The 23,658-nt window shown below is 43.6% G+C and overlaps 2 protein-coding genes and 1 long non-coding RNA gene across 8 annotated transcripts in view; all 3 read left to right on the forward strand.

Moving 5' to 3' along the window:
• Efhd1 (EF-hand domain family member D1) overlaps positions 1-3,329 on the forward strand; it is a 47,279-nt gene extending 43,950 nt beyond the window's left edge. Inside the window, exon 4 of the mRNA XM_048428920.3 lies at positions 2,247-3,329. Within this exon, the coding sequence (XP_048284877.1) occupies positions 2,247-2,381 (135 nt within the window). The 3' untranslated portion in view covers positions 2,382-3,329. The remainder of the gene's footprint in view (positions 1-2,246) is intronic.
• Positions 3,330-8,255: 4,926 nt separating this feature from the next.
• Positions 8,256-13,151, forward strand: LOC125396896 (uncharacterized). The gene is made up of 4 exons (XR_015004284.1): positions 8,256-8,394; positions 9,632-9,695; positions 10,536-10,751; positions 12,559-13,151. It is a non-coding gene; the product is annotated as an uncharacterized LOC125396896 (long non-coding RNA).
• A 6,724-nt stretch (positions 13,152-19,875) lies between these two features.
• The window catches only part of Gigyf2 (GRB10 interacting GYF protein 2), a 137,306-nt gene continuing 133,523 nt past the window's right edge, over positions 19,876-23,658 (forward strand). For 5 of the 6 annotated variants that reach the window (XM_085697113.2, XM_087905132.1, XM_085697125.2 and 2 more), the window contains exon 1: positions 19,876-19,991. The gene's annotated coding sequence lies outside the window, so the exon portion shown is untranslated. The remainder of the gene's footprint in view (positions 19,992-23,658) is intronic. The other variant, XM_087905129.1, reaches the window with a different exon arrangement.

Below are 23,658 nucleotides of genomic sequence, written 5' to 3' on the forward strand. Positions count from 1 at the left end.
GCTCACAACCATCTGTAATGAAGCATACACACAGACAGAATACTGTATACATAATAAATACATAAATAAATAAATAAATAACTATTTAAAAAAAATCACAAAAATGTACTCACAACACAGCAAAACCCCGTAATGTTTATTTATTTGGAGATTGGATCTTACACTGTAGCTCTGACTGGCCTAGAACTCTGTATGTCCAGATTGGCTTTGAACTTAAACACTCTGCCTCCTGAATGTTAAGATTGCAAATGTGAGCCACCACACACATACCTAAATATGTAGTATTTTATAATATATGTTACCAAAGCAAGCAAAAAATGTAATATTTAAAAGTAAATTTGTTTTGTTTTGTTTTGTTTTGGAGACAGGGTTTTTCTGTGTAGCTTTGGAGTCTGTCCTGGAACTCGCTCTATTGACCTGGCTGGCCTCAAACTCACGGAGTTTCGCCTTTCTCTGTCTCCCAAGTGTTGAGATTAAAGGTGTGTGCCACCACCACCCAATTTAAAAGTAAATTTAGAATGTCTGACTGAGAGAGGCTTGAAATGTATTTTCTTTTTGTGGTTACTGAGGGTTGAACCCGGGACCTCATGCATGCCAGGTAAATCCCCAGTCATTGAATTATATTCCAGTCCAGAACTAAAATGTTGATGGGAACACAGAAACAGCATTTGAACAATAACTTATGCATGGGGCTGGAGAGATGGCTCAGTGGTTAAGAGTATGTACTCAGCTGGGCCGTGGTGATCTATACCTTTAATCTCAGCACCAGCCTGGTCTACAGAGCGAGTTCTAGGGCAGCCAGAACTCTTTTACAGAGAAAACCTGTCTTGAAAACCCAAAAAATTAATCGATTAACTAGAATTAATCGATTAATTAATTAAAAAAATGAAAGAAGGAAGGAGTGTGTACTGCTTTTCCCAAGTTTGCCTCCCAGCATCCATGTCGTTCAGAAAGCTATTATAAAGATTTCCCCTCGCAGCCCATTATCAGATGCAATTCCAATCAAGACTCCCAAGGCATTTACTTTTGTTCTTCCACCTAGACTGTATCAACGTTAAAAAAATATATTTATTAATTCTTTAAGAATTTTATACGATTTTTTTTTTTCTGAGACAGGGTTTCTCTGTAGCTTTAGAGCCTATCCTGGAGAATTTTATACAATAAATTTTGATCATATTTGCCCCCAATTCCCCCCCCCCTTAACTCTTCCCAAAACTACCTCTTCCCCTCTGCCCCACAACTTGCATCCCTTACAAAAATAAAATAAAATAAAAGGCGGGTGGCCCACACCTTTAATCTCAGTATTTGCCAGTGGATCGCTGTGAGTTCCAGGCCAGCCTGGTCTACAGAGCAAGTTCCAGGATAGCAAGGGCAACACAGAGAAACCCTGTCTCGAAAAACTTAAAAAACAAAACAAAACAAAACAAAAACCCAAAACTATTGACTCCAATTTGTGTTACCCATAATATACTTCTGGGTGTGGGGCCATCCACTGGAGCATGGTCAACCTGCCAGGAGTCACTCCCAGAAGCCATCAGCTGCCCATAGTTCCTCAAGAATGGGGGCACAAAAACCCCTGCTCACTCTACTCCGTGCCAGAACGGTGACGGGCCTGACCATGTGCAGACACAGCGGCCGTGAGCTCTTGAGCACAGCTGTCACCCTTGACCTTTGGTACCCCGACCTCCAGCTCTTCCGGTTTCCACCCACTCTCACGTGATTCTCCCTGAGACTTGGAGGGACCATGATACGGGTGTCCCGTTTGTGTCCGAGCACGCCATAGTCACTTGTTCCTGGCACCTTGGCCGGTGCTGAGTTTCTGTGTCAACTGCTCCTCTATCTGACGCGAAAGGACCTTCGCTGGGAGGTCTGATAGCAACACTGATCCTGGTTCAAGGCTGGCGCCCCAGAACATAGTGATGTTGTGAGACCAATGGAATGTAAATGTCCATTTACATGAGCAATGAGTTTGAGGCAAGAGTTTGAGGAAGTGGCTTCATAGTAGGGCTGGCCTACCGTCATGAAGTAGTGGATACTCAACAGTGCCCTGAAAAAGAATCGAGAACGAGCGAGTCCAGAAAATAGAAGCGGGCAGAAGTCAGTAAAGCAATGGTATGGGCACTTACCTGGACCTCAGCAGCGACAGCTCCATTTGTCCGAGGTTTGCGGGTCCACTGCAAAGGCTTGGGTGCCGGCACCCCGTACGCTTCCCTGCCCTTACTTTGTCCTCTGTTATTTCTCTGCAGGCCCAGGCCTTGTCATGCTCCAGTAAATTTGAAGCTGAGTTAAAAGCTGAGCAAGAAGAGCGGAAACGGGAGGAGGAGACCAGGAGGCTCCGCCAGGCGGCCTTCCAGGAGCTCAAGGCTGCTTTCAGCGCCTAGACCTGCTGACCTGACCTGTGACCATAGCTGTGCCTTACTGACGCCCTGGAGGAGATGACCAGAATTTTCACATTTTTACCCTGCTGCCCTCTGCGTGAATGACCTTCCCCCCACCCCTCAACACCCCAGGCCTGTTTCTTAGTGCCTCTGGATACCTGGAGACTGCTTTTGTCCTTCCCAGGGTCCTGGCCTCTTCCAAAAGACTTGCCAGCTGGTCTTTCCTGCCTTCTCTCCTCTGCCACTATCTGTAGCTGAGACTTGTTTCTTGGAAACCGTCCTTGTTCCTGCCTGGTTCTATGTCAGCGAGTCCTGTTTATCTATGGTTGCCCGATTCTCGGATGGTTTTTCCATTGACTTCTTTTTTAGCGTCTTCCAACCTAGTTGATGGTGGGATTTGAAAGAGGACTTATGGATCATTACCTGTGCCCTCTCTAACTAGGGACTAGCTTGCTGTCACATTGCCTGTCTCCTGGCCTTTAACAGTGCCCACCCTCTTGTTCCCCCTCATCCCTTTCTTTCTATTCCAGCCGTTTCCCCGCTCCTTGTTCCTTTGCTGTAAGAATGAAAGAATTGTTGGAAGTAATATTAATGAGCAGAAGGATATCTGTCACCTGACTCCATGCAAATCAGAGTGGATCCCTGAAATTCTCAAGTGACACACCAAGAGCTTTCGAAATCCCGGAAGTCGTGACCATCCTCCAGTGTCTGATGTCAGCTCCATGGAGCTGAGGGAAAGGTACTGTCATCCACGGGACAGAGTTTTATATATTGTGAGTTCTTGGGATTTCTCACAAACACCAGGGATTGTATTTTTTAACAAAAAATTCCTAATGTCATATTTATTACTTCTCTTTTGAAACTGTTGTCTTTACAATAAAGAAAACATCTGCCCTTCTATCTTACAGCTGTTTCCTTTTAAATAAAATGTGCAAATGATCTTTGCCTTCACACCAGTGTGCTTTTGGTTTTTTTTGAATTAGGAGATGGAAGAACATGGCACTGAGTTCCTAAAGTATGGGTATGGCTGGGCAGTGGTGCTGCACACCTTTAATCCCAGCACTTGGGAGGCAGAGGCAGGCGGATCTCTGTGAGTGTGAGGCCAGCCTGGTCATATATACTCATATATATATATATGAGTAGGAATAGAAGTAGGATGGGCTGGGGATGGAGGTAGCTCAATGGGTGGAGTACTTGCCTAGCATGCATGAAGCCCTGAGTTCAGTCCAAGCACCACATACAACCAGTCATGGCAGTGCATTCCTGTAACTCCAGTACTCGGGAGATAGATACAGAATTGAAGGTGATGGTCATGCTTGGCTATAGAGTAAGTCTGAGGCCAGGCTGAGCTCATGAGACCTTATTTTAAGAAGTCAAACGACAAAAGCAAAAGTAGGACCTAAGTGGGTCCCCGCTGATGACATCATTCTAACACTGTCACCTGCTCTCCTCTTCCCGGAACCAGTGAGAGGGCTTTCAGTGGCTGGTAAAATCTGTAGTTAGATTTGTTCTGCTTGTAGATCCCTTGAAACTCTTACTAGGGCCTGGCTTTAATTCCTAGTACATTGTACCTTGGCATGTCAAATTTAACAAATATTTCACACTAATAAAATGATGGGTAGGGGGCAGGAGGGATGGCTTGGCGGTTAAGAGCATCAATTCTTCTTCCAGAGGTTCTAAATTCAATTTCCAGCAGTCACATGGTGACTCACAACCATCTATAATGAGATCTGGTGCCCTCTTCTGGGGTGCAGGTACACATGCAGGCAGAATATTGCATGCATAATAAATTAATTTTTAAATAAATAAATTAATTAATTAAATAAAATGATGGGTAGTCAGGGCCAGAGTTGAAGAGGTATATAAGGTCCTGAATTTTTTTTCTCAATTTCTCTGTAAACCTAAACTTCTCTTTAAAATACCCTATTGATGAGCAACAAGATGGTCCACCACATACAGGTGCTCACTACCAAGCCTGAAGGCTTGAGTTCGATACCCAGCCCCACACTGTAGAGGGAGGGAAGCAACTCCTTCAGGTTATCCCCTTGGTTCATTTTTTAAAATTATTTTAATTTATTTCATGAGCATTGGTGTAAATGTGTCAGATCCCCTGGAACTGGAGATACAGTTTTAAGCTGCCACATGGGTGCTGGGAATTGAAATCAGGTCCTCTGGAAGAACAACCAGTGCTTTTAACACTGAGCCATCTCTCCAGTCCCAGGTCCTCTGGATTCTACATGCATGCTTTGGGACGTGAATGTCCATACCCACACCCACACTTTAAAAAAAAATTAGGGCTGATGAAAAGACTCAGCAGATAAAGGTGCTCGCTGCCAAACCTGATGACCTGAGTTTGATCCCCGGGTCCTACATGATTTAAGGAGAGAACCAACTCCACTCCCAAAGTTCTCCTGGACATAACTGGGAAGAGGAAATTTTTTTTTCTTCTTTTTTTTTTGGACAGAGTTTCCTGTGAAACAGTTCTGGCTGTCCTGGAATTCACTATGTAGACCAGGCTGGCCTCAAATCCACAGAGATCCGCCTGCCTCTGCCTCCCAAGTGCTGAGATTAAAAACGTGCGCCACCACTGCCTGGCGGAAGAGAAAAACCTTAATTGAGAAAAATGCCTCCATAGCATTTACCTGAGCAAGCCTGTGGAGCATTTTCTTAATTTGTGATCGATGTGGGAGGGCCCAGATCATTGTGGACGGTGCCACCCACCCCTGGGCAGTTGGTTCTGAGGTGTTTAAGAAAGCAGGCTAGGCAAACTATGTGGGAACAAGCCAGTAGGCAGCCATTTTTGATAACTTCTGCTTCAGCTCTTCCCTTGAGTTCCTGCCATGACTTTCCTCCACATTGCACAGTGACTGGACCCGTGAGCTGAAATAAACCCTTTTGTCCCCAGGTTGGTTTTGATCATGGCATTTTATCACAATAGGAACCCTAAGACAGTCAGTTTGAGGCATCGGGGCTACATAAGACACCATCTCAAAAAACCAAGCCAACCGAACAGCCAAACAACCAACCAAGAAAGAAAGAAAAAGAAAAAGCCAAACAGGTAACAGGAAAAAAAAAAAACAAACCAAAAAGCTTTCTCTACTAACAGGCCAAAGTTAGAGCTAAAACTCTCAAGGGATACAAAATGTCCCACAAGAGTTCTTAGGACAAAAGATGACAGACATTGGGCTAGGTGACCACAGAAAGCGGGGGGTATGACGTCTTTGTGTCCTTTTGGTCCATGCTCCATGTCCTACAGAAGCTGCTCCCTTCCTAGCTGTAACCTCTGGTTCCCAGGCTCCATCTTCAAACTCCAGGACCAAGGCCAAAACCCAGCCCTTCCTTTCCTGGTCCTTCCCTGGGGCTCTGCAGTGACCTGACTGGTTTTTCTACTCTCCTATTGCAGGATTGTCCACTGTTGAGCTGGAATAGTCTCTGAAGTGCAATCTGTTCCTAGCATCTCCAGGGCTTCCAGCGTTGACCCTGCTCACTTGTGTTCTGCCCTCCTCCCTCCCCTTTGGAAGGCCCAGAACTGTGAAGCTGTGAGCTGTTCGTGGGAGACAGCACACCTCCAGCCTTGGACAAGCTGTTTCTGCTGCTCATTTGCACTCCCTCCTCCCTCCCACTAGTGAGCTACTTCTCCTTGTTGGCTCAGCTCGGAGGATCTTCCAGAAGCCTTCTTGTTGCTCCTGGGAGGGCAAGGAACACCTTAGGATTCCTTTTTTACCTCGAGGCTTTTCTCTGTTGTAATCTTTAGGCACTTGGGCATTCTTCAGGATTTCTCACTCTCCTTCCCAACCATCCTGTTAGTACCATGACTTTCTAAAACACACATTTGTTTACTATTTATTTTGTGGTGTGTGTGTGTGTGTGTGTGTGTGTGTGAGAGAGAGAGAGAGAGAGAGAGAGAGAGAGAGAGAGATCAGAAGACAACACATTAGAGTCAGTTCTTTCTTTTCACCATGCCGATCCCTGAGATTGAACTCAAGTTGTTGAGCTTGGTAGCAAGCACCTTGCTTTGCTGAGCCATCAAGTTGGCTGAGGACTATGAACCTTTGGGAGGGCAGGAAGTCTGCCCTGTCTGCTGCTATAGGCTTAACAAGTAACTCACAGACTTGTATGTAAATTTCACAAAGAGATGCCAAGTTTGTTGAATAGATGGAGATACACAAGGTGGGATCCTCATCACTGATGTCAGAGAACTTCTAATTACCTATTGTTATAACAAGGAAATACCCGAAGCCAATGAGCTTTGTTAGACAAGTTCACGAGTACGGTGTTGACATCAGTTCACTCTGTTGATGGCTCTCAAAGGAGACCATCAGCCTAGCATGATGGAGTGTGGGTTAGAGGAACCATGGGGCCAGATAGGACTTCCAGAGTGAGGGGGAAGCTATTCTGACTATTCTTAATACTATTTTTATCATAGCCCTCTTAGGAGAACAAATTCATGGGTCCCTGGAGAAAAATATTCAGAAGGCTGTGTTCTCTGTGACCCAAGGACCTCCTATCACAGGGTCTCATGTAGATGTCTCCACCTGTGTACTAGGCTAGATTCCCTGCAAACTGGCCTGATTATAGAAGAACAGTAGTTGAGGGGTTGAGGGGTGCTAGGGGACCAGCTTAGGGTTCCATGATGGAGGTAGCTGGTGAAGATGGCTATTTCCATCCATCCATCCATCCATCATCTATCTATCTATCTATCTATCTATCTATCTATCTATCTATCTATCTATCTATCTTTCCTACCCATCCATCCATCCATCTATTCATCCACCTGTCTAATGAGATAGAGTCATATATTATAATCCATTCTGTCCTTGAACAATCATGGGAATCCTCCTATCTCAGTCTCCTAAGTGCTGAGATTACAGATGTGAGCTAGCACAACAGATGACAGGAGTTTATTAAGGGTCAGTTTCTCATCTTCTTTCAGGGACCAGTCAGTTTTACTGTGTGTTGCCAATGAGAGGGCACATTGCTATTGTCTCCTTTGCTCTCCTGTTTGGGATAGAGTCTCCTTGTATAGCCCAGACTGGCCTGGAACTCATGATCTTTCCTGCTTCGGTCTACCAAAAACTGGGGTTACCAGTGAGTAATCATCAGCTATTGTCTTTTTTTTTAATATTTATTTATTTATCATGTATACAATATTCTGTCTATGTGCAGGCCTGAAGAGGGCACCAGACCTCATTACAGATGGTTGTGAGCCACCATGTGGTTACTGGGAATTGAACTCAGGACCTCTGGAAGAGCAGGCAATGCTCTTAACCGCTGAGCCATCTCTCCAGCCCCCAGCTATTGTCTTTTTTAAAGATTTATTTTTATTTTTGTATTATTATTATTTTAAGACAGGGTTTCTCTATGGAGTCTTGGTTGTCCTGGAACTCACCATGTAAACCAAATATCCAGAGATCTACCTGCCTCTGTCTCTATTTTTACTATTTTAAAATCATGTGTATGTTTGTGAGTGCAGGTATCTACAGAATCCAGAAGAGGGTGTCAGATCCTTTGGAGATAACACGTGGTTTTGAGTCTTCCAACATGGGTGATGGGAACTAAACTCAGGTCCTCTGGAAGAGCATCACTCCTCAACGATGAGCCAGCTCTCCAGGTTTGCTGTTGTCTTTTTGGTGGATAATTTTCAACATTAAAATCTCTACCTGTATTACTTATTTCTGCATTAACAAACCATCTGATGACTTAAAGGCTTAAAATACTAATTAACATTTATCAGCTCCCTGAATATTTGAGGGCGAGGGATTCAGAAGCCGTTTAATTGGGCGAGTCTGACTCAAGGGCTCTCGTGTGGCGGCCATGTGCAGTGCCGTCATCTGAGGCTCCACCAGGGCTGCAGAATCTGTTTCTAATGTGACTCACGCCTGTGGTTTAAAGGTTGGTGCCGGCTGTTGGCAGAAGGCCTCAGTCGCCTGCCACGGAAACATCACTGGGCATCTTGAGCGTCTTCCCAATGTGGCGAAGCACTTGCTGCACCTCTGGCCTTTCCCCAAGGAAAAAGGTGCCTTTGGCTCTCAGTGTCGGTTTGTGTTGATGTGTAAGCCACCTGTGGACAGACTGCCTGGGTGCGGTCAAGGGTTTTATTGTTAGAAAGAACACAGGCTGGGGTGGATTTCAACCCAGCACAACTGCTTCAAGAGAGTACAGTGTAAGTCATTGCGGCCTTTTAAGTTGTCGCTTCAGAAAGCACACTGTCATTTCCCCAGTATCCCACTGATTACATAGGTTAGCTTTACTGAGAAGAATCGGCAGGAGTCATCTCGGAGCTAACCATTATAGAATCAGTCAGAGTTCTTAATCACCAGTAACAGAATCTGATTGAAACAGGAAAGGAATCGATTGAGAAGGCACCGATGAGCTCCCAGAATGACTAGCAGAGGGACAGAGTGGGTATCAAGCTAAGAAAATGGGCATGAGGCCAGGCAACTGGGACGCAGGCCAAGAACACACCCTGGGAAATGGCCAAGGATAGCGCCACTGTCCTAGCCGCTCAGAACTCTGTGGTGTTATGCTTCTTCGGGTCATTTCCTCTGGCTTCAAACTCTGGGGTTAAACTCAGTCATGTGCCAAACGAATTGGGGTTGAGGGATAGCATCTAGGTTTTTCTTTTCTAAAGGGAAGCAGGTGCTGCCAGGTGCTGCTTCACACCGACATTCTTACTTACCTCAAGCATGGGAAAGTATTCCAGGTGCGGAAGTCCCTCGAGAGTGGCGGGTGTTCACTGCAGAGGCATCCCTGGTTTTTTTGTGTTTGTTTTTTGACAGGGTCTCACTGGGTAACAAAGGCTGGCTGGGAACTCACAGTCTTCCTGCCCCAGCCTTCCTGGAGCTATGATAAGAATATCCATGGCTGCTCCCACCTTTCTTCATGACTTTGGACCTTGGAATATTTCCTGTAGGTAAAAGGTAAAAGTAGAGAAGGAAATGCATTTAAGAGAACATCCACAGTAGTCTTCCCTTCTTTAAAAAGATATATTATTTTTTAATTTATTCTTAGAGAGGGTCATGCGTGTATACAATGTATTGATCTTGTCCACTCCCCTGTTACCCATCTCCAGCTCCTCCCCAGCCTAGTATTCTTTCTAACAATAAAACCCTTGACTGCACTCAGGCAGTCTGTCTACAGGTGGATCACACAATCGACACACTGAAACCAAAAAGACATGTTGTTTCTTGGGAAAAAGTTAGGGGTACAGCAACAGGCCTAGTAATGTTGCGTATTTTGCTTGTCTGTTTTAGATGGGAGACATAAAACACTGTCTCTGTCCAAGAAGACCATACGTTTCACAAGAGCGGCAACCAGGTGGGTTTTGGAGTAGCTATTGTATCCCCAGAATGGAGTAGTGCTGAAGACACAGGGGTCCATTGTCCTTGTTCATATACGCAGAATTGGTACACATGAAACTGAGGGAAGGAGTCATGGTGCTATACGCCGGGGTGAAAAGATGTATCCAGTTTTTTTCCCTTTATTTTTTTTTTTGAGATTCATTTATTTTTATTTTATGTGTGTGTATGTTTATGTGAGGGTGCCAGAACCCCTAGAACAAGAGTTACAGACAGTTATGAGCTGTCATGTGGGTGCTGGTAATTGAGCCTGGGTCCTCTGGAAGAGTAGCCCATGCTTTTAGCCTCTGAGCCAACTCTCCAGCCCCCGTTTAGGTTTTGAATTTTAAAAGAATTGTAACTCTGTAAGTAGATATTGCTTTCATACTATAATAATTCCGACTACCATTGCTGCTATCTTTATTTTTCATAATAGAGTCTTTGTATTTCAGGTTGGCCTTGAGATTGACATGTAGCCAAGGATGACTTTTGACTTCTAATTCTCCTGCCTCCACATCTTGAAGGCTAGGATTAGAGACTTGTGACATCATGGTTTGTTTCTGCAGTGTTGGGGATCCAATCCAGAGCTTTGTGTATGGCAGGAAATCACTCTACTTGCTGAGCTACCTCTCCCACCAGCTGCTGGTGTTCTTAGTAATAATGACCCGGATCTGGTACTGGGCATGTTGGCTCATGACATTCAGTGGCAGGAGGATAGCTTCAAGTTCAAGGCCAGTGTTTGATGCAGAGTCCATGGAGGAACAATGCTTACTGACTTGTTTCTTTTAGTGCGTTCAGTTTGTTTTCTTGTACACCTCAGGACCACCTTGCCCAGGTTTGGCACCATCTACAATGGGCTGGGGCTGTTTCCATCAACCATCAATCAAGAAAAATGCCCGAAGACTAGGCTATATAGGCCAATCTTACGGAGGCATGTTCTCGATTAAGTTTCTTGCTTCTGGAGAGAACCAGTTTGGAAGGTATCCTCTGATCGCCACATGCATCATGGCATGAACCTCCTCCCTCAGCATACACAGTGAGTAAATAAATGTAATAAAAAATACTAAAAATAACTCCTTCTTTCCAGATAACTTTACCTTGTGTCAAGTTGACATAAAACTAGCCATCACACTAGCCTGTCTTATCTGGTGTGACAGAGTTTTACTGAGCAAACACAACACATACATGTCTATTCACCTCAGTCAGGGCTCCCACTACAATACAGATACAATGGGTTTTATTGGGGTTACTTACAGGAGCAGAAATTACTCCAAGATGGTTACTTAGGCTCAAAAGGGGTATTGCTGAGTTTTAAGGTAGATATTTGCTTAATTTTGAGAAATTGCCGAAAGCGGCCGTGCCAGTTTGTACTCCCGGCAGTAGAGTTTTCTCTTTACCCCATATTCTCTTAAGCATAAGTTGTTAACAGTATTTTTAATCTTAGTCATTTTTACAGAGATAAGATAAAACCTCAGAGTTTTAATTTGCATTTCTCTAATGGCTTAAGGATGTTATGTTTAAACATTTTTTAAGTTTCATTTCAGTCATTTTAAGTTCATCTGTTGAGAGTTTTCAGTTTAGGTCTATAACATACATTTTTATTGGTTTTTTTTTTTTGATGACTAATTTCCTGAGTTCTTCATAGGTTTTTAGAGTGGATTTATGATAAGTAAAGATCTTTACTTTACTTCTCAGTTCAAGAGGTCTCATTTATTAATTGTTTCTCCCAATGTTTGTGCCACTGAGGCTGTGTTTGAGATGTGCCAAAGTGTACTTCTAATTTTTCTTCTGTGAGGTTCAATGTAATTTTCTATGTTGAAGCCTTTGATTCATTTAGACTTGAGTTCTATACTTGGAGATGGATGTGGATCTATTTTCATTCTTCTACATGTTAATGTCTAATGAGTCCAGCATCCCTAGTTAAATATGCTTTCTTTTTCCATTTTCCTATCAGCTAGACAGACTTGCAACTTAAGAGGAAGATACTTTACAAACTTCTAATTAGATATACAATGGTTAAAGCCCTAGTTATAATATTCTTATGAGAGATATTGAGCCACTAGGTAAAATTCTTAAAGGGAACAATAAGCCAATATCCAATAGAGAGCTTATAGAAGCTGCCAGACAGGTACTCAAGCAGGTAAAGTATAGATCAACAGGTAAAATATACAATAATCAACAAGTACAGTATATTAATTATGATTCAGCTATGGCTAGTGTGTGTATTAAGTACAAAACTTATTCTACAGCAGTTTTATGAAAAAACAAAATGCTTTTTATGGCTACACCTTCCCAGTTTTGCCAGTTAAGATATTAAACTCTTAATTTAGAGCAGTAGCCTATCTGGTACAAAAGAGCAGGATGAAATCTGGAGATGGTCTGAGAGAATATTGACTACGATCAATATTTCTTATACTAAGCAATAGATTAATTAAGAATTTTTAAATAGTAATTGTTGGATAATTGTGTTTACTCAATTCAAGGGCCAAAATAATAATCTTTTCCCAGATGATCACTGCCACAATTCATACAACTATATTTTGCTAATGTTATAGCTAAAAATCCCTTCAAGGATGTTATGCTAAATTTTACACAAGGCTCTTCCAATGGAAGAATTGCATATATGGTTAATAATAAAAAAAAATTGTGAAGCGTACCATGGATTCCTTGAAAACAACTTGGAGGATAAAAGTTGCAGACAAATCTGATACAAACAGATCTGACATGATGGCACCAAGGTGACCTTTACTACAGCAAGGTTAAAAAATCCCTTGCAATGAATTATAAAAAGACCTGACCTATATATATTTGGGGTTGAGGATATGTTTGTACTTTTTTCACAGAAAGAAAATAAATCTGGACCTGATTACATCGTATCTGCAAACACCCCATAAAGGAGTTCCAGAAACAATTGGAGAGAAATCCTTGATCCAGTCTTCCCTGCCCCCACAGAGAGGAGGGCCTGACAGCAGGACCTGCTAAGCCACTCTACACTGCACGGCCATTCTGCCTCCAGAGAGTCTGCACAAAGAGACCCCGCTGAGATAATTGCCAAGATGTGCTTCAGGTAGCTGAATTCTGCTCACCTCACCCAGCAAGGCCACCTGCCCCGATGCTGAGCTGCTTCCAGACTTGGGACACAGACCCAGAGGCCCCGCTGTGACTACAATTTTCTGCGGTTTGAATCCTGTTTGCTTCCGAGATGCAGACTAAATATCTGACTGTTTTAATCTTTGGGACACAGAACTCATTTTGATTAAAATATTAACACCTCTTCACTTAAGAAGGGGGCAGACTGGGGGTTTGACTGTTGCTCAGAGACTGGAACTGGTGTTTGATAACAGCAATGTCTGTCACTGTACTGTTACTGGAATTGACCTAATGGTATTTGTAACTGCTGATAGATGTTGGAAAAAGTTTGACACACCCTGTAAAATGTTTGGGTTTAATGCATATGTTAAGAATTTTAGGTTTTGATCCCTTTGCGCTGCCCTAAAGAAAAATGTTGTTTTTATACTGATCACACCGGGATAGTCAGAGATAGCATGGCTAAGGTCAGAGAAGGATTAGAGCGTAGAAGAAAGCAGAGAGAGCAAGAGGAGGGGAGGTTCAAAACCTGGTTCTCCACCTCCCCCTGGGTCACCACCCTCTTACTTTCCCTTTTGGAACCCCTTTTAGGATTTTTATTATTGATGGCTTTTGAACCGTAGGCCCTTAATATGCTTACTAAGTTTGTTCACCAACAGGTGGACTCTCTAGCATCCAAGCCCATTCAGGTCCATTATTACCAGCTTGATCTGGCTGATCGAAGGCCAGAAGAAGCCCCTTGAGAGCGAGTCTCCTCTTGGAGCCACATAGAACCCAGAGATATGCGTGTCTGTCCACAACAGACATGAGCACCAGCCAAAGGGGTGCGAGGCAAAGCACTGCAGGGAGAAGACCACACATTCCATCTCTGGGTCTCCTGAGGAACATGCCTGATTGCATAGAGGTTGATGTCCAGAGGTATTGATATAAAAACCTAGACCCTCTCCTCCCCAAAAAGAAATTTGTAATTTTGAAAAGAAATTTCTTCTACCAAGTTGGAAAAAAAAATTTCCCCCACCAATTAAACTTAGGAGGATCAGGCCTCTGTTTCTCCCCACTGGTTAATGCCCACTCATCTACCAAGATGACCTTTAACACGCCTCATTCTAACACTTAAAAAAGGCAGACATGCTGGAAGCAAAGACGATCTGTATTTTGTTTACAGCCATCTTAAGTTCACAAGTAAAATATCCACCTATCCCGGACCTAGGAAATTAGTCTAGTGAGACCTGCAGGCTCCAGAAACAATTAGCATTTCCTTTGTCAGTGAACAGTCATAGACCCTCAGTGTTTCCTTATCAACTAGGGATGTCTCCAAACCTGAATTCCAGCAGACCCTACACCATCCCTTCCCCTCCCCTTTACCTGTTTGCTATATAACAGCTTCTGAGGAATAATAAAATTTGCGGCTTAATCAGAAATCCTGCCTTGCTCTCGTTTTCTTGTGTCTCTTGTCCCCTCCATTCCTCTTTCTCTTCTAGGTTTATCAGGGACTCTGTTCGTATCCCGATGGCTGGGATAATGGCCTACGCCAGCACAGATGACATCTCTTGGATGCTGGGGACCTGAAACAGACTACATAGCCTGCAGGCAGCTCAACAGGTTGGAAAGTATTCTTTCTAGGAACTCAGCTGCCTAAGCCTTGTACAGAGACCTCAGTTAGTTTCTGCTTCTTCCAGGAGGCCTGTCTGGTCTGAGAGTTCTTTGAAATTTGTCTTGACTGAGAGCGACTCTCTACAGTCCTTAGTGTTTACTCTTGGGAGGGAGGGACCTAGTGAAACTGCTCAGTTTTAGGGACTTCCTGAAGTTATTTTGAGTTCTTTTTTACGTTCTGTTTTAAGGAGCTTCCCTTAACTATTTTAGCCTTGGAGGAAACAGCTACAGAACACCTAGACTACATGAAACCATGTTTCAACCTTGCACCTTACCACAAAAGGGGAAAAAGAAGACCAGGGAGATGATTTAGTGGATGAATTGCCACCAAACCTGATGACCCGAGCTTTATCCCTAGAACCAACTCCTGATCTCCACACGTGGGTTGTGGCACACACACATGCACACACAGAGTAAGTGTAACACATTTCTTTCAGAAATAAAAAAACAGTCTGGAAGGAGTGATGTACACTTATAATGTTAGCACTCAGGAGATTGAGGTAGAAAGATCTTGAGTTGGAGGCCAGATTGGGCTATGGAGCTCCATGCCAGTGTAGGTTACACAGAAAGACCCTTCCTCCATCTCCTTCCTGAATAGACACACAAATAAAAAAGAGATGGTGTCTGTTTCATTTCCTCTTGCTTGGGATCGAATATCTTTAGGGAGAATTGTTTTCCTCACAGTTCAACACACAGACCATCATGGCTGGAAGTCAAAGCATCAGCTTGAAGCTGCTGCTCACATCAGGAGATGGGGATGAATGAACGCTGCTTCTTAGCTCCCTCTGTCCACTACACAGCCCAGAATCCTGGGCAGTGAATGGTGCTGCCCGCAGTAGGTCAGTCTTCCTATCAAGATAATCCTCTGTAGGCATCTGTAGAGGCCTATCTCCCCTGCCATTCTAGATTCTGGCAACAGTTAACACTAACAATCACAGATAGGAATGTATGACCAGAAATACAACGAGAGGAACATTTCAATTGTGTGTGAGAACTCTGGGATAGCAGAAACACGAACCCCTAAACATGTTTTTGGCAGTTTGAATATGACTGACCCCGTAATCTCATAGGGATTATGGCACTCATAGCTCTATAAGGAGGTGTGGCTTTGTTGGAGGAAGTGTGTCACTGTGGGAACAGGTTTTAAGGTTTCCTATGTTCATAATACTTCTGTGTTTCAGTCAACTTCCTGTCCCCTGCAAACCAAGATGTAGCCAGTACAATGTCTGCCCGCATGCTGCCATGCTCCCTGCCATGATGATAATGACTTGAACCTCTGAAACTGTAAGTGAGACACCCCAATTAAATATTTTCTTTATAAGAGCTGCCATGGTCATGGTGTCTTTTTACAGCAATAAAAACCCTAACTAAGACAATGTTAAAAATAGAGGAAATAGATACTATTGGGCCACACCAGGGAACATGAGGTGAAACAATGCATATCTTGTCAAGATTTTTTTATGGCTTAATTTTCTTGGGATGTTTTTGTTTTATTTTGTTTTTTTTTTTTTTTTTTTTTTTTTTTTCGAGACAGGGTTTCTCTGTAGCTTTGGAGCCTGTCCTAGAACTAGCTTTTGTAGACCAGGCTGGCCTCAAACTCACATAGTTCTTTCTGCCTGCCTGTTTGTCTTCTGAGTGCTGGGATTAAAGGCATGTGCCACCACTGCCCGGCTTTTCTTGGGCTTTCAAAGATTGAAAAAGAATTTTAAATGTCCAAGAAGTTTTATAGTAAAAGTATGCTTTTGTAAAATGTAAAAATGGATTTATTTCCATAGTTATCTGTATGGCCTCTCCTGCTGTTTCCTTAGATCTCTGGTTTGCAATCTTTAGACAATCTTCCTTGAGTTTTCCCTTTGTTTTCTATGTCAGCCCTTTAATAGTCCTGTATCAGCCCATTTCCTTCACTATAACAATATACTGAAGCTTGGTAAGTTTTTAAAGAGAAGAAGCTCACGTTCAGCTCACACTGACCCTGCTGCCTCATCCTTCTGAGTGCAGAGATTTTAGGCCTGGCTTTATTTCTCCATTTTTACAAGGGTGCCAGCCATATTGGATAACGGCCCATTCCAACTTAACTCATTTTATCTTGAGTAAGCTTTGAAGACCTGTCAGTAGATTGGTAAAGTCACATTCTGAGGTACTTGGTGGTTAGGATATCAGTATACCTTTTGGGGAGACACAATTGAATACATAATCATGATGCTCCAGATTCTGCTGCTACGAACAAATGAAGGCACAATGGCTTCAAAGGTCCATTTTATTATGCTGATGAAGTCAATGGATCAGGAATTCAGACAAACTGCCATGAAGGTGCTTGTCTCTCTTTCATGATGTCTTGGATTTAGATGCCCTGGGATGACCTGACTGGCAGGGCCAGATTCATCTAGTGGCTTTTTCCACTCTGACGTCTGGCTGTGGGCTGAGACTCCAGTTGGTGCTGTTGATGAAGAAGCCACACACATGGGCTTCTTGTGGTTTAATCTCAAGGCATGTTTTAATTAGCCTTCATTGTCAGTTTGACACAGCTTGGAGTCATTCTCAGAGGATCGGCTTTCCCACTGAGGAAGAGCCTAAATTAGATTGGCCTGTGGGCCTGTTGGTGGGTTCTTAATTGATGTAGAAGGCCTGGTCTACTGTAGGCAGCAAAATTTCCTGGGCAGGCAGTTCCAGGTTGTATAAGAATGCTAGCTAAGAATGGGCCTAGGAAGAGCCTAGCAAGCAACCCTTTCCATAGTTTCCGTCTTGAGTTCCTGCTTAAATTCCTACCATGACTTCCTTCAATGAAAGACTATGACCTGGAAGTGTAAGCCAAACAAATCCCTGAGTTGCTTTTGGTTAGTTATTTACATCCCCGTCAACAGGGTTTCTCTATATAGCCCTGGTTGTTCTTGAACTCAGAGATCCACCTGCCTCCAGTGCTGGGATTAAAGGTGTGCACCCCCACTACCTGATTAGTGTTTTATCACAAACAAAAATGAAACTATAACAAGTAGTCACAAGACGCTTGGACTTAGTGATAGCTTTGCTTCAAAAGAGACGGGTTAGGCAAACAGGATGAAGCTGTGTTACCCCCTCAAAACCTAGCCCTGGGGAGTCTGTCATCTTACTTCCTCTATCCCCTGTTCATATAGGGACTCAAAGGAAGGGAAGTTGACTCTGCTTCTAGAAAGATCAGGGAAGGTTTTAGAAGAATATGTTGAATGGAAGATTTGGTCAAGGCCATTTTAGAAAAATAGAGCTGGGTGGTGGTGGCACACGCCTTCAATCCCAGCACTTGGGAGGCAGAGGCAGGTGGATCTCAGTGAGTTCAAGGCCAGCCTGGTCTACAAAGTGAATTCCCAGATTGCCAGAGCTGTTACACAGAGAAACTCTGTCTTGAAAATAAAAAAAGAGAAAGAAAAAGAAAAATATAAACTGTCATAAACGCTGAGCCCAAGTTCATTACAAATTACACCCATTTTGGATTAAACTCCTTAACTCCACTGTCATTTATTTGCAAGTGATTTTTTATTACCAATGTCTTATTTCTAAGAATGATACAGTGAAGTGGAAGCTGCTAATTTTTTCTAACTAGAACACTTATCAGTCTACTGGCTGAGAAATGAGTCTGCTGTTGCTCTTTGGTGGACCCTCAGAGAGACAGTGTGGCTAAAAGAAGAAAGGAACATGCCCTTCCTAAGGAGTACATAACGGACAGTTTGGTTCTAAAGGCGTTTGTTGAGCATTTACCATGTGTAAATGTTGCCAAGATGCAGAGCTGAATAACGTAGTATGCACTGTGCATAAAAGCATGGGGTTTCGTCAGCTTTTATCACCAACACCATCACCATCATCACTCCCTAGATTTGGTTCTCGCTTTCTGTAAGCTTTTAAATTAGGAAGGAACATACAGCCCAGGCACTCTGCAAAAGTTTGGCTCCTTCTGATGACGTCAAGCTAACATGATACAGCTGTCCATCCCTTTCCAAGTGAGAGGAAAAAATACCATCTTTCATTGAGAGCCATACCCTTGCTCAGTAGGGTCAGCATTACCTGGAGGCTGGGAGTAATACGGCACTCCATTTGCTCTTTCAGACTGCTGTGTTGCTGAAAGCTATTCTCTGCTAGTCATATTTCCCCTTTCCTTTGTCCTTTCCCATTGTCTGAATTACCTTTCCTGTTGCTGTGATAAAGTATCCTGACAAAGGGCCTGGAGAGATGGTTCAGAGGTTAAGAGCACTGACTGTTCTTCCAGGTGCTGAGTTCAATTCCCAGCAACCACATGGTGGTTCAAAACTATCTGTAATGAGATCTAGTGCCCTCTTCTGGTGTACAGGTATATATGCACACAGAACACAATATAATAAATAAATAAATAAATCTTTAAAAAATTAACTTCTTAAGAGATAAAGGGCTAGCCCAGCATGGTGATGCATGCCTTTAGTTCTAGCCCTTGGGAGGCAGAGGCAGTCAGATCTCTGTGAGTTCGAGGCCAGCCTGGTGTACAAAATGAGTTCCAGAAAAACTCTGTCTTGAAAAACGAGAGGGGGGGAGAGGAGGGGGAAGAGGAGAGGAGAGGAGGAGAAATAGAGAATTTAAGAATATTTGAGAAATTTAATAATATTTGTAAAAAAGAAAAAGTTGGTGGGAAGAATCATGATAAAAGGGCTGGAGGATGTAGTTCACTGGTTGAGTAAAGCCCTGGGTTGATCCCAAGCTCCAAATGAGGTAGAGGGATACGAAAAGACTAATGGCGCCAGAAAGATTGTGATGATTTGAGATGGTAGCTGAACCAAGTTTAGTCACTAGAAGTAAAGTATGTGCAGCTAAACACAAGTTCCAGGACAGCGGATGATTTCTTGCCTTCTGTATTGCTGTGTTTCTCATCCATTATCTAGCAGCCCGAAAAAGGGAGTGCAGTATAAAAAGGGGTTGTAGGCCCGCATGTAGTGGGAGAGAGTCAGAACTTTAAAACCCTTCCCAGCTGTCACATTCCAACACTCCAGAACGAATTCCCCCTTCTACTAGAAGAGGAACTGTTTTGAATTTCAGCCTCACCATTTGCTCCATGATGGACAAACTGGCAGGAAAATGCTAGACCAAGGCTATAGAAAAGTTCTAGCTTGGAAAACCAGCTCCTAAGTGGTGCAGAGATTTCTGTATTGCAAACCGACCCTGGATTGGTTGCCTCGGATAGTGAGTCACGGGGCCTCCGGCCGGGACCCAACTCGGGACGCCTGCTCAACTCTATGGCGGGTAGAAACCTCAATCAAAGGCCCCCGAATGCGCCTGCGCCGCTGCTGCTCCGCCCATTCCCAGCTCTGCATCCGGGTCTTGAGAAGGGGCGTGCCCGACCGGAGGGGCGGTACTCTGAGGAAGAGAAAGCTGTCGTGGGAAGCTGGAGTGCAGGGAGGGAGCGAGGAGGGGGAAGTAGGCGGGCCGGAGGGCGGGGCGGCGCGCGCGATCACGTGATGTGCGTGGCGACGTGTCGGCCATCTTGTGTTGTTGAGGCTGAGGATTGACTTGGGTTCTGAGAGACTCCTGTCCCGGACCGCAGGTAACCAGTGGCTCGGTGTGTCTCCCCTGCCCGCGGCCATCCCGTGCCCAGGCCCTGCTGTGGCGCCCCGAGCCTGCGTGGCCCGGCGCCCACCGTCGCGTCCCCCGCCATTCCGGTCCGAAGCGGCCGCATGGACACACTTGAGGCTGCCCGGCAGCGGCTACGGCCGGCTGGGGGCGTCAGACGTGTGGACAGGGCAGGTGCGGGGTCGGCAGGAGCCTCCTCCAATACGAGGGCCGCCGCGGGGCCAGGGAGCGTTCTGGCCTAGGGCAGCCCCCTGCCTTTGCCCCCGTGGCATCGTGGGGGGAAGAAGCCGTGGCGAGGAGGCGGGAGGCGGGGTGGGCAGTGTCAGGCCGGAGGGCTCGCCTTCCGCTGCCCGCTCCTCGGGGCCGGCCGCCCGCGCAGCCTCGGGGTGCCCCGGCTAACAGCTGCTGCGAGCCGACAGCTGCTCCTGCCGGCGCTCCTGCCCGCACCTGCCCCGGGGAGGTGCGCCCTTGCCTTCTCCACCGAGCATCTGGACTGGCAAAGGCTGCTTCCCCGGCCGGAGGATGGGTCTGGAGCAGGCCCCAGGCGAGGTGGAGTCATGATCTGATCCTGGGACTGAGAGGCTTGGGAAAGTAGAGCCCGGGGCAGCTCCGGGCACCCGAATGTTCACACCGGGTTGCAATGGGCAAGCAGTTTCCCACGAAGCACTCTTGAACACTTCAGTTTTGTAGCTGAAAATAATCAGTCAGTCAAGTGAGCAGGGAAGGGAGGGCAGGAAAGAAGCAGGTTGTTTGACCGCGTTTGGGAAGCAGTAACGTTGCTTTGCAGTTATCAGCACTGTCTCCCCTCACCTCCCGTTTTCTTGAAAGTCAAAGCACTTTAACACACCTAGTGGCTCTATTAGGAAGGTAAAGAAATTAAGGGGCTTGAGGCCCTGATGGCTTTCTACCATATACCTTGGATTATAAGGAGTTTTAGCTCAGAGTTTTATTTAGGGACTAAAGTCTTAGGTAGTTTCTCCTGTTTCGTAACATTGACTTTCTAGATGATAAAATTTATCATCCTTTTTGTACATTTATTTTCATCCTAATTTTGCGACTCTGACTGGCAGAAATTGCCCATTTTGATTAGAACACATACTTTGACCTCAATGATGTTTCCCTAGTGTAGCAGCTTTTTACTTGCTTAAACTGTGATATATACTTTATTGTCACATTAGAAGACACTAAAAAACATTTAGAATTGATATGTATCTGGAAAATATCAACATTGAGGAGTTAACATAAACGAATGTTAGTGATTTACTAAGAAAGGAAAAGACCATACCTTTTTTTTTGGTACTTGACAAAAGACTTTGGGGTGGCTGGGAAAGAAGAGACTGTACTATTTCATTTTTTAAAAATTATTATTCCTTTTTGGACAAACTTCAAGTACGGTGGTGTCTGCTGAGGACAAAAATTTCTGTTTCTGTGGAGCTAATTTCTAAACATCTAAATACTTAAGTAAAAATACACACAAATGCTTCCTGATGTAATGATTGACTACATCCCTTAAACTTATTAAAAGTTGAAAGTTTTGTGAGTTGAAAATGGCATTTAATACAATCAGTCTCCTGCCCATTTTAACTGCAAAACCTCATGTAGAGTCTTGATTATTTCCCCCCTCATGATTGTATGACCAAATTGTGATTTTTGTGGCTCTCTGTTCCTAGCCAGCAATGCCAGGGAGTATTGTACCATATATTGCTAACTCAAGAAGAAAACAAAATTTGAAGAAATGGTTTCCACTGAGCCCATATTGTCTTTACATCATAGTGTGGAAAATCGTAAGTCAAACAATTCTGTGCAGGGAGGGACCATCTGTATAATGTAGGAGTAATTGATGTTGAAAAAAATGAGATAGGGAGACAGGATAATAGTTGTGGGCAGGGTTAATTTTTAAGTTTAGTTGCCTGAGGAGACTTCCAGGTAAACTCAAATTTGAGGAAACACCTCATAGGTAGAAGGCAGATTGCTTCAGTTTAAGAGGCAGAAAAGGCAAAGACCCTGAGACAAAGACATAACTTGGCGGCAGGACCTATTAAGGGCTTGCTGGGAAGAGCATGAGTCTATCTAGTTTGGAGAGACTAGGGTGAGGAAGAAACTGAGAGCAATGTGTCTACATACCTCTTCTTTTTCCCTTTTGACTTTGTGTGCGTGTATGAGAGAGAGAGAGAGAGAGAGAGAGAGAGAGAGAGAGAGAGAGAGAGAGAGAGAAACCCAGGTGCATGAGACTCTTTCCTTTGTGACTTTGTGTCTGTCTGTGTAACCCAGGTGAGTGTGTGTGTCTCTTGTTTTCCCTTCTGACTTTGTGTGTGTCTGTGTAACCCAGACTGTCCTCAAACTCTCCTGTCTCAACCTTCCAAGTGCTGAGATCTATAGAAAATCAGATACTATAGACTTGAGCCAAGATCCCTCCCTCCCATTCATTTGGAAAACTCAGAATGTTCATATATTTTAGGGAAGTCTAATGAATTATTTTAAAAGTAAGTTTTTAGCTGTGTTTTGGTGTTAAGGCTGCCTGGAAATACTTTTCAAAAGGCATGGCCTTTAGAGAAGGGTATCCTAGCTTGATTGAGGTAGAAGCACTACAAGCTCAGGGACTACCTGGTAACTTAGTGAGACACTAAGACTCAGAAGAACTCAATGGTAGACCACTTGCCTAACATGCACGATGACCAGATTCAGTCCTCTGTACTGCCAAAACAAACCAAAAAAAAAAGAATTGGACATTTTAGACTATTTGGAAATGAGTGTAGGGAAATGAGGAATTGCCCTTGGACACTAGTGATTAAGGAATATAATCAAATGAATCAGTATATTAGCTTAAATTGTCCATAATTGATACACACTAGTAAAGAGTATCTTGTAATTCTGTATAGCCCTGCCTGTTTTTAATTGGCTCAGGGACCTGCTCCCCTATTATGTATGGGTATCCCTTATATGATTTTGCTTCTGTTGAGTGTTTTCTATTTTTCCCTTTCAGACTAGTTCTCAAATTGATACGCTTAATAGATTGGGGAAATTTGTTTTTTTCCTGAGGGCCTTTCAGTTTATTTTTATATTCATAAATGGATTTATGTTTTTATAAATATAAATATAATTTATATTTATATTCATAAATAAAAAGATTTAATAATCTTTCATTTTAACTTACCTGATAAATTTAGTATTTTGACTTTTGAAGCCTTTTTTTCTTTTATTTTGCTGATGAATTGCCTGTATGAAAAATAATTTGTAGTAGACTTGCCTCAAAGTCAAGTGAAGATAGGAATTACAAGGTCAGAATAATGAATGGTGTTTTACAGCAACAGAGGACATAGTGATGATAGTGCTGAGGTGGTGTTTTAACTAATTACATCTACATTGTGTTCCCTTGTGAATTTTTGAAATGACATTTCCAAATTATAATATCTCTGATGTCATATCAGTTTATTCATTCTTAATGACTCTGCATTTTAATACTCTACATGTATTTTCTTTTTGTTGACCTTCATAAGGGAAGGTAGCAAGATAAATTTTATTCCTGGTTTTTCTAAAAGATCTATGGTTTGTGCCACTTCAAAAAGCACTATTTTTTTTTTCAGTTCTTCATTAGTCCCTACTTACTTAATTCAATGTACTTTCTGTTTTATTCTGTAGTT

Source organism: Myodes glareolus, chromosome 1, assembly GCF_982192425.1.
Source record: "Myodes glareolus chromosome 1, mMyoGla1.1, whole genome shotgun sequence".
Classification (NCBI taxonomy): Eukaryota; Metazoa; Chordata; class Mammalia; order Rodentia; family Cricetidae; genus Myodes; species Myodes glareolus.